This window comes from Bombina bombina, chromosome 2, assembly GCF_027579735.1.
Source record: "Bombina bombina isolate aBomBom1 chromosome 2, aBomBom1.pri, whole genome shotgun sequence".
Lineage (NCBI taxonomy): Eukaryota > Metazoa > Chordata > Amphibia > Anura > Bombinatoridae > Bombina > Bombina bombina.
The window spans coordinates 419,609,383-419,627,665 of NC_069500.1; the positions used below are offsets into that span (position 1 = coordinate 419,609,383).

The following is an 18,283-nucleotide window of genomic DNA, read 5'->3' on the forward strand; positions in this document are numbered from 1 at the left end:
GTCTAGAAACTGGTGGTAGCATAACAATTCTCCATAGAGTGTAATGATGTTATGGACATTGGAGCTCAGGCCTGCTTTGAAAATCTATGAGAATAAAAAGTCTGAGCATGATGTATAATGTTAATTCATCCATGTTAGAAATGTTATCTTCTTGGCATCACAATTCATTTTCTATCACGCAATAATTTTACAAAACGGCAAACAATAACGCAAGGACCATCATTTACCAATATTTCACACACCCTGGGACGAATAGGCTTTTGGAAGCCAAAGTTATGGGCTTTATTAATATAGTTTATTCAGTAATAAAGCCTGGTAGATTTATGTCCTTAAAAGAATTTTACAAAATCAAACAACTGATGACTGAACTTGTTCCCATAAACTAGCATATGGCAGTGATGGCACATTAGATTCTCTGTGCATAATTATTGTATGTTATATATCATCTAAAAACACAATGTTTTAAAAATACAACAGGGTAGATGTAGGGGATTTATAATAACAGAGAAAGAACAGAAAATGTGAATAAGCAGAATAGCGAATATGGAAATGTTGAGGGGGGGTAGCAATAAATGAGGATGGAAAGTAATCATAATGAAGAATGATAGAGAAGATGGAGGATAAATAAAATTGTGTCCTGGTCCGGCAGTTTGATATATTATGGGATAAACCTGGGAACCGGTTTCTTTGTTATATTGCAAGAAAAACAAGGTATTTAGTGACGGATTTAACTCACTTCATATTACATGGTGACACATAACGGCATAACAGTAGAAGAATAAACTCAGTTTTGTCTCTCATTCTTTACATAATTAGATAAACATTTCATCAGAGTATGGTGGGAATGATGCTGTAGATGGAAAGGACCAGTTTTGAACACTACATTCCCCACAACGGTTATAGATAAAAACTCTAGCACTTACTACTACAATGTGCTGTCATTAAACACGTGAGAGAAATCTCTATAGATGGCTACTGTAACTTTCAAAATTGAGGAACAGGACAAAAATATACAGTAATAAACATAGAGCTGGAAAACAGCATTCATAGCGGTAATTCTCAGAGGTTTTCACATTTGGTTTATAACTGCTCACTTGCTTTTCTTAGTAGCATATGGTAGCTTTTATGATAAAGTTACTTAGATATACTATTAAAAGTCAATCCCATAGAAAATTTCTCACCGATGTCACAGTGTCATTTTTCATGGCTGAGTTGTACTGAAGAACAGAGCGTAGGGGTTCCTTGCTTGGAAATGTTAACAAAGGTGACTTGGTGGCAATTTCACAGACACCTTCATACCACTCCTCAGGCCACAGTCCTGTAGAACAAAGGAAGAGAGAGTTGTAAGCAGTCTTCAAAGCACAGGAAAACAAACAGTGATGCCCATAAAGCTTGAAATTAAACAAATTAAAAAAATAATATATATTTATATATATACGTACAAAAAAGACTTCTCTCCTTTTCAAAGTTTTTACATTTATTTGTCAAGGCCCAGGTTGGGGTCGAAACATTGGAACCAATAAATGTAAAAGTTTGAAAAGGAGAGAAAAGAGTATTTTTTGTACGCCTAGACACATTTATGACTCAGGCTCTAAGAAGTCATGCTAGAGTGCTAACTTTACATGGAAACACACACACACACATATATATATATATATAAATCAGCAACCACTGGATATGTACTTATTCATTTTAAAGGGACATTATTTCTATGCTTTGTTTCATTGTTTTTTTGGGGGGGGTTTCCCTTTATCTTTTAATGCATGTTCCCGTATTAAATAAAATATTGCCTTGTTGGACTGCATCATTAGAGATGCATTAGCACAAAGTACACAACTCATACTGTTGTATTAGTTTAAAATGTTAACATCTTTTGTTTAACGTTTTTAAAGGAAACAAAAATATAAATTTGTAAAATGTTCAAATGTTGCTCTTTCATATACATGACAGTTTTTGGTTTTAAAAAATTGCAATATCACTTTAATTTATAGAACTATTTTACACATATAGAGCTAGACTACGTGACGCCCTGCTGGTGTTGCACGAGCGATAAGGGGTTTATTGCGGCTCTTTACACGTGTCGGAAGAAGCGCACAGATTACAAGTTGAAAGTAAATGTGTTAGCTCGAGATCAATTGAATTTAACGCGCGTCGGGATAGCTCGACTTCAGAGCTCTGGTTAACTAAAAAGTTGCACAAAACACATCAAAAATACAATTAAAAAGTACAGTTACAAAAATACAATTAAAAAATACAGTTACAAAAATACAATTAAAAAAATACAGTTACAAAAATACAATTAAAAAGTACAGTTACAAAAATACAATTAAAAAAATACAGTTACAAAAATACAATTAAAAAATACAGTTACAAAAATACAATTAAAAAAATACAGTTACAAAAATACAATTAAAAAATACAGTTACAAAAATACAATTAAAAAAATACAGTTACAAAAATACAATTAAAAAGTACAGTTACAAAAATACAATTAAAAAATACAGTTACAAAAATACAATTAAAATGTACAGTTACAATATTTTTATTAAATAATATTTGTTAGACATATAAGTGAAATAAAATGTTGTTAGTTCCCTAACCCATCGTAGGAATACCCTGATATAAGCTGGACCATTAAAGGGACATTCCTAAATTACATTTTTAAATAGAAACATATTTGCAATATACATGAATTGGTAAAACTGCTTCTAGTAAAAGTTATCACTATTTTAGTGTTAACATTTTTCTCAGAACGGGCATGTGAAGCATAGTTAGATATTCTCAGTGCACCAGCATTTTAAATACTGCAGCTGCTCAGAGCACCAGTGAGGCTTGTATCATGTCAGCAATTAACAAATTGAGCAATTACCAGATGGTACAAGCACCTTAGGTTCTCTGAGTAAGTACTGTGTTTAAAATGCTGGTGCACGGTGCATACTTAAATACACTTTGGAACGGCTATAGCTTTTATTAGAAGCATTTTTGCTAGTACACGTATATTACAAAAAAACTTCTATTCAAAACTGAAATACATCCATGTGGATTCTAATTTTAAGCCTCTCTTAAAATGATAAACATATAAATATAGATAAAAAATTTACAACACATATTAACATAGTGTATGTATAAATTGTGATTTACCTGAACCTTCCACTGCAAAACCCATAAGAACAGAGTATAGCCAAAAATCTCTGAAGAGTTTCTGAAGCCGTGGCTTAGCTTCTTTGATTGGTGGTAATCTTCTGGTGAGCTAGTGAGGGAACACAAGTGGAATGGTTTGATTAGAAACGAGAAAAAAACCAAAACAAACTACAAGGTCTAAAAGGGATTACGCGTTAATATTCAGAGACAGATATTTACTAAAAGGTATTTAAATCTAAATATGGTTTCTTTCAAATCAACATGGTGATAAACTATTTAAATCTCAGCTACTGTACTAGGATATGTTTCTCTGTAATATACACTCTGCACCTTTCTTCTAACTGCTTATCTACCTAGGAAATCTGCTGTTTTGATTACAAATATTATATGTATTATAAGGACAATGTCAAACTAAAACATGGGTTTGTTTTAGGGAACCATCTAAGCATTATAGGGACATAACACAATTTCTTTATTTTATGAATCAGATAGAGCATACAATTTAAAAAAACAAGTTTCCAATGTATTTCTATTACCAAATTTGCTTTGTTCTCTCGGTATGCCTTGTTGAAGAAACTGTAATGCACTACTGGGAGCGAGCTGAACTCATCATTCAGCAGCTAGCTCCCAGTATAGCAATGGCTACTCCAGAGGCTACATACGTATGGTTTTCAAGAAGGGTTACCAAGAGAACAAAGCAAATTAGATAATATAAGTAAATTTGGAAGTGATTTAAAATTGTATGCTCTGAAATTATAAAAGAAGGAAAATATATTCCTGATGAAATTGCTGCGGGCTGATAGAATAGTGAAGGGAACCTTATGGCATACCTTGATTTTTTACCTCCATAGAATGTATAGCATTAACATGAGGTGTAGTCATATATTAGCACATAGGCAACTATACGATGAGAATGTGTATCAAACTTTAAATTCAGATCCCACAGAGTTATTTAAGAGAAAGCTATGGAGTCTGCTGGACGATGGTCTGGAGGAGGGAGTTTTGGATCAAGACACTATTGATTTTTTATATGTCTCTAACCCGGTGGTACCTAGCTTTCACCACCTCCCGAAGGTACACAAGTCCTTGGAGGTGGTGAAGGGGAGACCCATAGTCTCGGGTATAGGCTCCCTTTTCGAGCAACTCTCAAGTTGGGTTGATTCCCTCCTCCAGCCTATTGTCCTTCAGATCCCGTCCTATCTGAGAGACACTAAGCACCTTTTCAACTGCCTCACATAGGTTGTGTGGGACAAGGATTGCTCTTGGTTAACAATTGATGTGATTGGCCTTTATTCTGCAATACCACACAGCCTGGGGCTTGAAGCAGTTAGATGCCTTCTGGATCAATTAAGTAATTATGATGAACCCCTTAAGGACTTAGTTGTGATTCAAAAGGAAGTCAAGTACTCTCATCACAATTTTAAGTTTGAGGGTGAATACTTTCTCCAAAGGCGTGGGACCGCTATCGGTGCCAAATTTGCACCTTCATATGAGAACATCTTTATGGCTTGGTGGGAGCGGTCCCACGTCTATGGTGAAAGAAACCCATATAGAGCTTGTATCAAAACATATAAAAGGTACATAGATGACTGAGGAGGAAAAATCTGACTTTGTGTCATTGATTAATTATAATGAAGTGGGATTATAATTCACTTCCCAATCTAATTTATTCCAAACAACATACTTAGATTTAACCTTAACAGGCAATATAGATACAGGCCAGGTTACGACCAGTCTATATCGCAAACCTATCTCATCAAACACAATTTTATACACAAACAGCAACCATCCCAGACATACTGTGTTTGGGGTAGCTAAGGGGCAGTTTATACGTATAAAACGAAACTGCACCAATGAGTCAGATTTTGAGAAGAATAGCGATATACTCAAGATCCAATTATTGGAAAGAGGATATTCTAAAAAAGTTGTCAACAGAGCCCTGTTAGAGGTCATACGTATGGACAGATCCCAAATGTTACTAAATAATACCAAAACCCAGAGAGGTAACACTTTTGACAACTCTAAACCACTTTTTATAACTACTTATAGACCCCAGTATAGGGAAATGTGTGGTATTATAGGCAAGCATCTCCTTATATTAACGGCAGAGGACAGTTAGAAAGATTATAGACCCCAGTATAGGGAAATGTGTGGTATTATAGGCAAGCATCTCCTTATATTAACGGCAGAGGACAGTTAGAAAGATTTTGTTCAATCAATCAAGATTTTGTACATTAAAGGGTTTAGTAAAACTGAGGCTGTGGGTATTTTACATAAAATGGAAAATTCAAGAACAAGGGGTCATGAGCTCAAGCTAAAGGGTAGTAGATTCAGGAGTAATTTGAGGAAGCACTTCTTTACAGAAAGAGTGATTGATTTATGGAATAAACTTCCTCAAGAGGTAGTAGCAACAAACACTGTGGGGGACTTTAAAAATGCATGGGACAAGCATAGGGCTATCCTACGAACTAGATAAGTTTATACTGTTCGGTAAGGTCGGGCAGTCTTGCTGGGCCTATGGCTCTTATCTGCCGTCAATATCTATGTTTCTATCTGGGTGCAACTATGTGGCAAAGAGAGGATGTACCTTAGGGAATATATTGTCACCTAGCATGCTTAGAAAACAACCCAGTGCTAGCAGCTGGCTACATGTGAGAGAGGTCATTACAAATGCCACTTCAACAAATGCATTGCCTGTGGGTGTACTAGAGTGACCCAAAATTTCCAATCTATGGTTACACAGAAAGTGTATCTTCTTAAAAATTGCACAAACTGTCGTACTCATAATGTTATTTACATGGTGGACTGTACACTTTGCAAGAAGCAATATGTAGGATGTTTTTCTAGGGAGGCACGCACATGAATTTGCGAGCATTTGAACAATATTGATAATGCGGTTGAATGTTCTGATCTAGCAAGGCATTTTATTTGAAGGCATTGCAAGAATGTAAATAGCTTTTAATGGCAGATAATAGAGCAGGTTAGAGCTCCAGACAGAGGGGGCGATACTACTAGTAAGCTCCTTTATCAAGAAGCTTACTGGATCTTTCAACTAAAGACAAGGAGACCAGAAGGTTTTAACATTGAAGGAGACATTATTAATTTCTGGCAATGCAAGTAAGTTCATAACTTACTTTTAATGTCTAGTGATATAGTTTATGTTGTAATACTGAACTGGTCCCTGAAAAAAAAAAGTCTAATTTAAGCTTAATATTACAGTGACAAAATTCTATATATTCCTCATTAATGTTTCATTAATTAATATCTTTATCCCCTCTTTTTATAATCTTCATCCCAACATATACACTCAGTTACATATAATGTCAGCTCACCTTAATGGATCTACTAAGTGTGACCCATTAACTATTTAAGTAAATTTGTTGTGTTAATGATGACTGAGGTTACGCTCCAGTAAACAAATATGAACTGAAGGGCATTTGATTTATAAATAAGCCTAGCCTGTAGTAAACTACACACCACCAGTAAGTTGTCAATAGACAGAAATAATATATAACTAAGCAAACTCTTGTGAGTATTAGATGGTCTTTTTGAGCTTACAAATGGAATGGTAATATGTGGCCCTTTAATATTTGATCTGGCACTCCAGTTCTGGTGTATAATTAATAGGCTGTATACTGATATGACTATCAAGTGTTTCCTTTTTCCCCTAATGACTACCCCTGTGTATTAATAATCGGTCATAATTTTTAATATATATCATATACTCGTATATCAATTGTTAGTTATTACCATACTGTATTCATTTCAATCTTTATACAATGTTATGTTCTTTTTTCCTTAACCCCTTAACGACCAAGGACGTACGCCACACGTCCTCTAAAAAAATACACTTAATGACCGAGGACGTGTGGCGTACGTCCTTGGTCTGGAAAGCAGCTGGAAGCGATCCTGCTCGCTTCCAGCTGCTTTCCGGTTATTGCAGTGATGCCTCGATATGGAGGCATCCTGCAATAACCCCCCTTGGCCATCCGATGCAGAGAGAGCCACTCTGTGGCCCTCTCTGCACCGGACATCGATGGCCGGTAGCGTTGGTGGGTGGGAGCCGACTTGGGAGGCGGGTGGGCGGCCATCGGTGAGATCTGGAAGGTGGAGGGGGGCGGGATGGGGGGCGGATCCTTCGGGGGCGCGCACGGGCGCGCGTGCACGGGGGGTGGCGGGCGGGCGCGTGCACGGGGCGGGAGCGGGTGGGAACCGCTACACTACAGAAAATTTTTTATAAGTATTATATTGTCAAATAAAATGAAATCATTTTTTACCAAAGCATCTAAGGGATCTGGAGGGGTGGGGGGTTGGTATTGGGGGGGGGAAGCTACACTACAGAAAAGGGACATTTTTTAATAAAAAAAATGCATATTATTCACTAAAATGGGTACTGGCAGACAGCTGCCAGTACCCAAGATGGCGCACATTAAGTCAGAGGGGGAGGGTTAGAGAGCTGTTTGGTGGGGGATCAGTGATGTTGGGGGCTAAGGGGGATCCTACACAGAAGCATATGTAAATATGCAAAAAAAAAATGCACAAAAAAGCCAAAATTTTCCTTTTATTTTAGTACTGGCAGAGTTTCTGCCAGTACTTAAGATGGCGGGGACATTTGTGGGGTAGGGGAGGGAAGAGAGATGTTTGGGAGGGATCAGGGGGTCTGATGATTCAGGTGGGAGGCTGATCTTTACACTAAAGCTAAAATTAACCCTGCAAGCTCCCTACAAGCTACCTAATTAACCCCTTCACTGCTAGCCATAATACACGTGTGATGCGCAGCGCCATTTAGCAGCATTCTAATTACCAAAAAGCAACGCCAAAGTCATATATGTCTGCTATTTCTGAACAAAGGGGATCCCAGAGAAGCATTTACAACCATTTGTGCCATAATTGCACAAGCTGTTTGTAAATGATTTCAGTGAGAAACCTAAAATTGTGAAAAATTTAACTTTTTTTTTAATTTGATCGCATTTGGCGGTGAAATGGTGGCATGAAATATACCAAAATGGGCCTAGATCAATTCTTGGGGTTGTCTACAACACTACACTAAAGCTAAAATTAACCCTAGAAGCTCCCTACATGCTCCCTAATTAACCCCTTCACTGCTGGGCATAATACACGTGTGGTGCGCAGTGGCATTTAGCAGCCTTCTAATTACCAAAAAGCAATGCCAAAGCCATATATGTCTAATATTTCTGAACAAAGGGGATCCCAGAGAAGAATTTACAACCATTTATGCCATAATTGCACAAGCAGTTTGTAAATAATTTCAGTGAGAAACTGAAAGTTTGTGAAAAAAATTGTGAAAAAGTGAACGATTTTTTGTATTTGATCACATTTGGCGGTGAAATGGTGGCATGAAATATACCAAAATGGGCCTAGATCAATACTTTGGGTTGTCTTCTAAAAAAAAATATATACATGTCAATGGATATTCAGGGATTCCTGAAAGATATCAGTGTCCCAATGTAACTAGCGCTAATTTTGAAAAAAAATGGTTTGAAAATAGCAAAGTGCTACTTGTATTTATGGCCCTATAAGTTACAAAAAAAGCAAAGAACATGTTAACATTTGGTATTTCTAAACTCAGGACAAAATTTAGAAACTATTTAGCATGGGTGTTTTTTGGTGGGTGTAGATATGTAACAGATTTTGGGGTTCAAAGTTAGAAAAAGTGTGTTTTTTTCCATTTTTCCTCATATTTTATAATTTTTTTTATAGTAAATGATAAGATATGATGAAAATAATGGTATTTTTAGAAAGTCCATGGCGAGAAAAATGGTATATAATATGTGTGGGTACAGTAAATGAGGAAGAGGAAAATTTCAGCTAAACACAAACACCGCAGAAATGTAAAAATAGCCTTGGTCCCAAACGGACAGAAAATGGAAAAGTGCTCTGGTCACTAAGGGGTTAATTATTCCCAGCTGGGGCTTTACAATTGCATTAGACGCAGGGCTATTTAAGCCCTGTGTTCATTTGCATAAAGTATGTCTATGAGTAAGGCTTGAACTTAGCCGAAACGCGTAAGACAATCCAGCTTATTGTTCTTATGAACCCAATCCTGTTTTAAGAAAATGTTTTTCTTAAGGTTTTAGAATAAAGCTTGAAGATTTATACAGAACTGTGCCTCGAGACTCACCCGGTTATTTGTGCGCTATTACATTTTGGAGAAGTTTACCGGGTTGGAATCTCGGCACACAGGTGATCATGGCGGTGCTTTGGGGCTCCGGAGACGTAGGAGGGAATCCCATTGGCTGAAAGGACTGATTACGTCACAGACCGGAAAAATACTGTGAAGGCGTGCAGCAAGACAGCGTTGCAGTCGTGTTGGAGCGGCACATCTCTTTTCAGATGCTGGGGAGCAGGCAATCACTTTTACAAGCAAGGAGAGCAAGGTCCGGTGAGAGGCACGAGTAAGCGAGCATCCGGTAAAAGGATTCAGGAGCAGCGTGGCGAGTTGTGCACCATTCCGGTTTTAGCTGTTACCATATATGCTATACCGTAGACCTTGTTACTTTGCTACTAAAGCCTCCATGACATACGACTGTGAGTACAAGCCTAAACTACGTGTTAGTGTCTGTTAGACGTTCTGCTTCATTCTAACCTAACTACCGATTGAACTTGGGATTCCCTCCCCATACACCACGCACCTTGAGCCGCACTGGGAAGATTTTCTATGTTTTGTCTATCTGTTATGTAAGAACTTACCTGATAAATTCATTTATTTCATATTGGCAAGAGTCCATGAGCTAGTGATGTATGGGATATACAATCCTACCAGGAGGGGCAAAGTTTCCCAAACCTCAAAATGCCTATAAATACACCCCTCACCACACCCACAATTCAGTTTAACGAATAGCCAAGTAGTGGGGTGATAAAGAAAGGAGTAAAAAGCATCAACAAAGGAATTTGGAAATAATTATGCTTTATACAAAAAAATCATAACCACCATAAAAAGGGTGGTACCTCATGGACTCTTGCCAATATGAAAGAAATTAATTTATCAGGTAAGTTCTTACATAAATTATGTTTTCTTTCATGTAATTGGCAAGAGTCCATGAGCTAGTGACGTATGGGATAGCAATACCCAAGATGTGGAACTCCACGCAAGAGTCACTAGAGAGGGAGGGATAAAATAAAAACAATAATCCACAACCCAAAATATAAGTTTATTCTCATAAATAAAAGGAAAAAACTTAAAATATAAGCAGAAGAATCAAACAAACAGCTGCCTGAAGAACTTTTCTACCAAAAACAGCTTCTGAAGAAGCAAATACATCAAAATGGTAGAATTTAGTAAATGTATGCAAAGAAGACCAAGTTGCTGCTTTGCAAACCTGATCAACTGAAGCTTAATTCCTAAAAATCCACGAAGTTGAGACAGATCTAGTAGAATGAGCTGTAATTCCTGAGGCGGGGCTTGACACGACTCCAAATAAGCTTGAAGAATCAAAAGCTTTAACCACGATGCCAAGGAAACAGCAGAAGCCTTCTGTCCTTTCCTAGGACCAGAAAAGATAACAAATAGACTAGAAGTCTTCCTGAAATTTTTAGTAGCTTCAACATAATATTATTTCAGAGCTCTTACCACATCCAAAGAATGTAAAGATCTCTCCAAATAATTCTTAGGCTTAGGACACAAGGAAGGGACAACAATTTCTCTATTAATGTTGTCAGAATTCACAACCTTAGGTAAGAATTTTAATTAAGTCCACAAAACTGCCCTATCCTGATGAAAAATCAGAAAAGGAGATTCACAAGAGAGCAGATAATTCATAAACTCTTCTAGCAGAAGAGATGGCCAAAAGAAACACCACTTTCCAAGAAAGTAGTTAAATGTCCAAATAATGCATAGGCTCAAATGGAAGAGCCTGTAAAGCCTTCAGAACCAAATTAAGCCTCCAATGAGGAGAGATTGATTTAATGACATACTTGATATGAACCAAAGCCTGAAAAAAAAAACAGAATTTATGCTTACCTGATAAATTTCTTTCTCCTACGGTGTGTCCGGTCCACGGCTTCATCCTAACTTGTGGGAACATTCTCTTCCCTAACAGGAAATGGCAAAGAGAGCACAGCAAAAGCTGCCCATATAGCCCCCCCTCTGGCTCCGCCCCCCAGTCATTCGACCGACGGTTAGGAGAAAAAGGAGAAACCATAGGGTGCCGTGGTGACTGTAGTGTATAGAAAGAAAAAATTTGAAACCTGACTAAAAAGCCAGGGTGGGCCGTGGACCGGACACACCGTAGGAGAAAGAAATTTATCATGTAAGCATAAATTCTGTTTTCTCCTACATTGGTGTGTCCGGTCCACGGCTTCATCCTTACTTGTGGGAACCAATACCAAAGCTTTAGGACACGGAAGAAGGGAGGGAACAAGTCAGGTTACCTAAACGGAAGGCACCACGGCTTGCAAAACCTTTCTCCCAAAAATAGCGTCCGAAGAAGCATAAGTATCGAATTTGTAAAATTTGGCAAAAGTGTGCAGAGAAGACCAAGTCGCTGCCTTACATATCTGATCAACAGAAGCCTCGTTCTTGAAAGCCCATGTGGAAGCCACAGCTCTAGTAGAATGAGCTGTAATTCGTTCAGGAGGCTGCCGTCCGGCAGTCTCATAAGCCAATCGGATGATGCTTTTCAGCCAAAAGGAAAGAGAGGTAGCAGTAGCTTTCTGTCCTCTCCTCTTACCAGAATAAATGACAAACAAAGATGAAGTCTGTCTGAAATCCTTTGTTGCATCTAAATAGAATTTTAAAGCACGGACCACATCTAAATTGTGTAACAAACGTTCCTTCTTCGAAACTGGATTCGGACACAGAGAAGGAACAACTATTTCCTGATTAATATTCCGGTAGGAAACCACTTTTGGAAGAAAACCAGGTTTGGTACGCAAAACAACCTTATCTGCATGGAATACCAGATAGGGTGGATCACACTGCAAAGCAGACAATTCAGAAACTCTTCTAGCAGAAGAAATAGCAACCAAAAACAGAACTTTCCAAGATAGTAACTTAATATCAATGGAATGTAAAGGTTCAAACGGAACCCCTTGAAGAACTGAAAGAACTAAATTGAGACTCCATGGAGGAGTCATGGGTCTGTAAACAGGCTTGATTCTGACTAAGGCCTGTACAAAAGCTTGTACATCTGGCACTGCTGCCAGGCCTCTGTGTAACAAAACAGACAAAGCAGATATCTGTCCTTTTAAAGAACTCGCTGACAACCCTTTATCCAAACCCTCTTGGAGAAAGGAAAGAATCTTAGGAATTTTAATTTTACTCCAAGAGAATCCCTTGGATTCACACCAACAGATATATTTTTTCCATATTTTATGGTAAATTTTCCTAGTCACAGGTTTTCTGGCTTGGACCAGAGTATCTATAACGGAGTCTGAAAACCCACGCTTAGATAAAATCAAGCGTTCAATTTCCAAACAGTCAGCTGCAGAGAGACTAGATTTGGATGTTCGAATGGACCTTGTACTAGAAGATCCTGTCTCAAAGGTAGCTTCCATGGTGGAGCCGATGACATATTCACCTTGTCTGCATACCAAGTCCTGCGTGGCCACGCCGGAGCTATCAGAATCACAGAGGCCTTCTCCTGTTTGATCCTGGCTACGAGCCTGGGAAGGAGAGGAAACGGTGGAAACACATAAGCTAGGTTGAACGACCAAGGCGCCACTAATGCATCCACTAGAGTCGCCTTGGGATCCCTGGATCTGGACCCGTAGCGAGGAACCTTGAAGTTCTGACAAGACGCCATCAGATCCATGTCTGGAATGCTCCATAATTGAGTTAACTGGAAAAAGACCTCCGGGTGGAGTTCCCACTCCCTCGGATGGAAAGTCTGACGACTCAAATAATCCGCCTCCCAGTTGTCTACTCCTGGGATGTGAATTGCAGATAGATGGCAGGAGTGATCCTCCGCCCATTTGATGATCTTGGATACCTCTCTCATCGCCAAGGAACTCTTTGTTCCTCCCTGATGATTGATGTAAGCTACAGTCGTCATGTTGTCCGACTGGAATCTTATGAATCCGGCCTTCGCTAGTTGAGGCCAAGCCCGGAGTGCATTGAATATCGCTCTCAGTTCCAAGATGTTTATCGGGAGAAGAGACTCTTCCCGAGACCATAGACCCTGAGCTTTCAGGGAGTCCCAGACCGCGCCCCAGCCTAATAGACTGGCGTCGGTCGTGACAATGACCCACTCTGGTCTGCGGAAACTCATTCCCTGAGACAGGTGATCCTGAGTCAACCACCAACGGAGTGAGTCTCTGGTTAACTGGTCTACTTGAATCTGGGGAGACAAGTCTGCATAATCCCCATTCCACTGTCTGAGCATGCACAGTTGCAATGGTCTTAGATGAATTCGAGCAAAAGGAACCACGTCAGTTGCTGCAACCATTAGACCTATTACTTCCATGCACTGAGCTATGGAAGGCTGAGGAATAGATTGAAGAACTTGACAAGTCTTTAGAAGCTTTGATTTTCTGACCTCTGTCAGAAAAATCTTAATTTCTACAGAATCTATAATTGTTCCCAGAAAAGGAACTCTTGTAGACGGGGACAGGGAACTCTTTTCCACGTTCACCTTCCACCCGTGAGACCTGAGAAAAGCTAATACAATGTCTGTATGAGCCCTTGATCTGGAAAGGGACGACGCTTGGATTAGGATGTCGTCTAGGTAAGGTGCCACTGCAATGCCCCTCGGTCTTAGAACCGCTAGAAGGGACCCTAGCACCTTTGTGAAAATTCTGGGAGCAGTGGCTAAACCGAACGGAAGAGCCACGAACTGGTAATGTTTGTCCAGAAAGGCGAACCTTAGGAACTGATGATGATCTTTGTGGATAGGAATATGTAGGTACGCATCCTTTAAGTCCACGGTAGTCATGTATTGACCCTCCTGGATTGTTGGTAAAATCGTTCGAATGGTTTCCATTTTGAACGATGGAACTCTGAGGAATTTGTTTAGAATTTTTAAATCCAGAATTGGTCTGAAAGTTCCCTCTTTTTTGGGAACTACAAACAGGTTTGAGTAAAACCCCTGACCTTGTTCCACTGTTGGAACTGGGTGTATCACTCCCATCTTTAATAGATCTCCTACGCAATGTAAGAATGCCTGTCTCTTTATCTGGTCTGAAGATAAGCGAGACATGTGAAACCTTCCCCTTGGAGGACGTTCCTTGAATTCTAGAAGATAACCCTGAGAGACTATTTCTAGTGCCCAGGGATCCGGAACATCTCTTGCCCAAGCCTGAGCAAAGAGAGAAAGTCTGCCCCCTACTAGATCCGGTCTCGGATCGGGGGCTACCCCTTCATGCTGTCTTGGTAGCAGCAGCAGGCTTCTTGGCCTGTTTACCCTTTTTCCAGCCTTGCATTGGTTTCCATGCTGGCTTAGCCTAGGAAGCGTTACCCTCTTGTCTAGAGGCTGCAGAGTTAGGAGACGGTCCGTTCCTGAAGTTGCGAAAGGAACGAAAATTAGATTTATTCTTAGCCTTAAAGGGCCTATCCTGTGGGAGGGCATGGCCCTTTCCCCCAGTGATGTCTGAAATAATCTCCTTCAATTCTGGCCCAAAAAGGGTCTTACCTTTGAAAGGAATATTAAGCAATTTTGTCTTGGAAGACCCATCCGCCGACCAAGACTTTAGCCAGAGCGCTCTGCGCGCCACAATTGCAAAACCTGAATTTTTCACCGCTAACTTCGCCAATTGCAAAGCGGCATCTAAAATAAAGGAATTAGCTAACTTAAGTGCGTGAATTCTGTCCATGACTTCCTCATATGGAGTCTCCTTATTGAGCAAATTTTCTAGTTCTTCTAACCAAAAACACGCCGCCGTTGTGACAGGAATAATGCACGAAATTGGTTGGAGGAGGAAACCTTGCTGAACAAATATCTTTTTAAGCAAACCCTCCAATTTTTTATCCATAGGATCTTTGAAAGCCCAACTGTCCTCAATGGGAATAGTCGTGCGTTTGGCCAACGTAGAAACTGCCCCCTCAACCTTAGGGACTGTTTGCCATGCGTCCCTCGTTGGGTCGACAATGGGGAACATTTTCTTAAATATAAGAGGTGGGACAAAAGGTATGCCTGGTTTCTCCCACTCCTTAGTCACTATGTCCGCCACGATTTTGGGTATCGGAAAGGCATCAGGGTGCACAGGGACCTCTAGGAATTTGTCCATTTTGCACAATTTTTCTGGAATGACCAAAGAGTCACAATCGTCCAGAGTAGTTAGCACCTCCTTAAGCAGGGCGCGGAGATGTTCTAACTTAAATTTAAACGTCACAATATTAGGTTCTGCCTGTTGAGAAACTTTTCCTGAATCAGAAATTTCTCCCTCCGACAGACCCTCCCTCACTGCCAATTCTGACTGGTGTGAGGGTATGACAGATAAATTATCGTCAGCGCACCCTTGCTCATACGCTGTATTTAAAACTGAGCAATCACGCTTTCTTTGAAATGCTGGCATTTTGGATAAAATATTATCTATAGAATTATCCATTACTGCTGTTAATTGTTGCATAGTAACAAGCATTGGCGCGCTAGATGTACTAGGTGTCGCCTGCGCGGGCATAACTGGTGTTGACACAGAAGGAGAGGATGGTGAACTACCCCCACTACCTTCATTTGAGGAATCATCTTGGGCAACCTTGTTAAATGTGACAGTACTGTCCTTACTTTGTTTGGACACCAAGGCACAATTCTCACATACATTTAAAGGGGGGACCACCTTGGCCTCCATACATACAGAACATGTTCTATCTGAAGGTACAGACATGTTAGACAGGCTTATACAGGCTATTAATGCAATAAAACCGTTACTGTCTCTTTAAATGTTAAACAGAGCACACTTTATTTCTGAATGTGTGAAAAACTATGAAGGAAATATCCGATCCTTACCAAATTTGCACCCTAGTGTCTTAATGCTTTGAAAGTATTGCACACCACATTTCAAGTTTGTAACCCCTTAAATGAGCAAACCGGAGCTATTTGATCAATTTACCAGCTTAAACCCACTACAGTCCCAGCCACAGCCTTTGCTGCGGCTTCACCTTTCCTTAGGGGATATTCGCCACAGAAATAAGCCTTCCAGAATCGTTTTTTATGGCCACCGGACCCTCTCACATGAAGCTGCATGCACTGCTTCCAGAAGTAACTGCGCAATAAAGGAGTGAAAATGAGGCCTCCTCCCTCTGCATACTAGAGTGAAAGGCCCTTCCTGACTAGAATAGGTGTCTAAACGACTGCCAGGCGATTAAAAAACGTTCCCAAAGTGTTTTCAAGTTCCAAAACACTCCAAAAGACATATAAATATTGTATAAATCAATCGATTTAGCCCACAATAGTGTCAACCAGTATATAGCCCATTAATAAGCCTTCATTCTGTTATGAGTCTAAGAAAATGGCTTACCGATCCCAAAAAGGGAAAATGACAGTCTTCTAGCATTACTATGTCTTGTTAGAAAATGGACTAGTCATACCTTGAGCAGAAAAGTCTGCAAACTGTTCCCCCCAAATGAAGTTCTCTGGGCTCAACAGTCCTGCGTGGGAACAGCAATTGATTTTAGTTACTGCTGCTAAAATCATACTCTTCTTTAAACAGAACTCTTCATCACTTTCTGTTTTAGAGTAAATAGTACAAACCGGCACTATTTTAAAATAACAAACTCTTGATAGAAGAATAAAAAACTACAACTAACACCACATACTCTTTTACCATCCTCGTGGAGATGCTACTTGTTCAGAGCGGCAAAGAGAATGACTGGGGGGCGGAGCCAGAGGGGGGGGGACTATATGGGCAGCTTTTGCTGTGCTCTCTTTGCCATTTCCTGTTAGGGAAGAGAATATTCCCACAAGTAAGGATGAAGCCGTGGACCGGACACACCAATATAAGAGAAAAAGTGAATATCAGGAAGCTTAGCAATCTTTCTGTGAAATAAAATAGAAAGAGCAGAGATTTGTCCCTTCAAGGAACTTGCAGACAAACCCTTATCCAAACCATCCTGAAGAAATTGTAAAATTCTAGGAATTCTAAAAGAATGCCAAGATAATTTATGAGAGGAACACCATGAAATGTAAGTCTTCCAAACTCGATAATAAATCTTTCTAGAAACAGATTTACGAGCCTGCAACATAGTATTAATCACTGAGTCAGAGAAAACTCTATGACTAAGAACTAAGCGTTCAATTTCCATACCTTCAAATTTAATGATTTGAGATCCTGATGGAAAGACGGACCTTGAGACAGAAGATCCGGCCTTAATGGAAGTGGCCAAGGTTGGCAACTGGACATCCGAACAAGATCCGCATACCAAAACCTGTGAGGCCATGCTGGGGCCACCAGCAGCACAAACGATTGCTCAATGATGATTTTGGAGATCACTCTTGGAAGAAGAACTAAAGGCGGGAAAATATAAGCAGGTTGATAACACCAAGGAAGTGTCAACCCATCCACTGCTTCCGCCTGAGGATTCCTGGACCTGGACAGGTACCTGGGAAGTTTCTTGTATAGATGAGAAGCCATCAGATATATTTCTGGAAGACCCCACTTCTGAACAACCTGAGAAAACACATCTGGATCGAGGGACCACTCCCCCGGATGTAAAATCTGCTGAGATAATTCACTTCCCAAATGTCTATACCTGGGATATAAACCGCAGAAATTAGACAGGAGCTGGATTCCGCCCAAGCAAGTATCCGGGATACTTCTTTCATAGCTTGGGGACTGTGAGTCCCACCCTGATGAATGACATATGCTACAGCTGTGATAGTGTCTGTCTGAAAACAAATGAACGGTTCTCTCTTCAACAGAGGCCAAAATCTGAAGAGCCCTGAAAATCATACGGAGTTCCAAAATATTGATTGGTAAATCTCGCCTCTTGAAATTTCCAAACCCCTTGTGCTGTCAGAGATCCCCAAACAGCTCCCCAACATGAAAGACTTGCATCTGTTGTGATCACAATCCAGGTTGGACGAACAAAAGAGGCCCCTAGAACTATACGATGGTGATCTAACCACCAAGTCAGAGATAGTCGAACTTTGGGATTTAAGGATATTAATTGGGATATCCTTGTATAATCCCTGCACCATTGGTTCAGCATACAAAGCAGATGTCTCATATGAAAATGAGCAAAGGGGAT

At 39.9% G+C, this 18,283-nt stretch overlaps 1 protein-coding gene across 1 annotated transcript in view; it reads right to left on the reverse strand.

Annotated features, from left to right (window-relative positions):
- The window catches only part of PI4KA (phosphatidylinositol 4-kinase alpha), a 442,522-nt gene that overhangs the window by 236,059 nt on the left and 188,180 nt on the right, over positions 1–18,283 (reverse strand). The window contains 2 exon segments of the mRNA XM_053701959.1: positions 1,182–1,318; positions 3,142–3,250. Of these exon segments, the coding sequence (XP_053557934.1) occupies positions 1,182–1,318; positions 3,142–3,250 (246 nt within the window).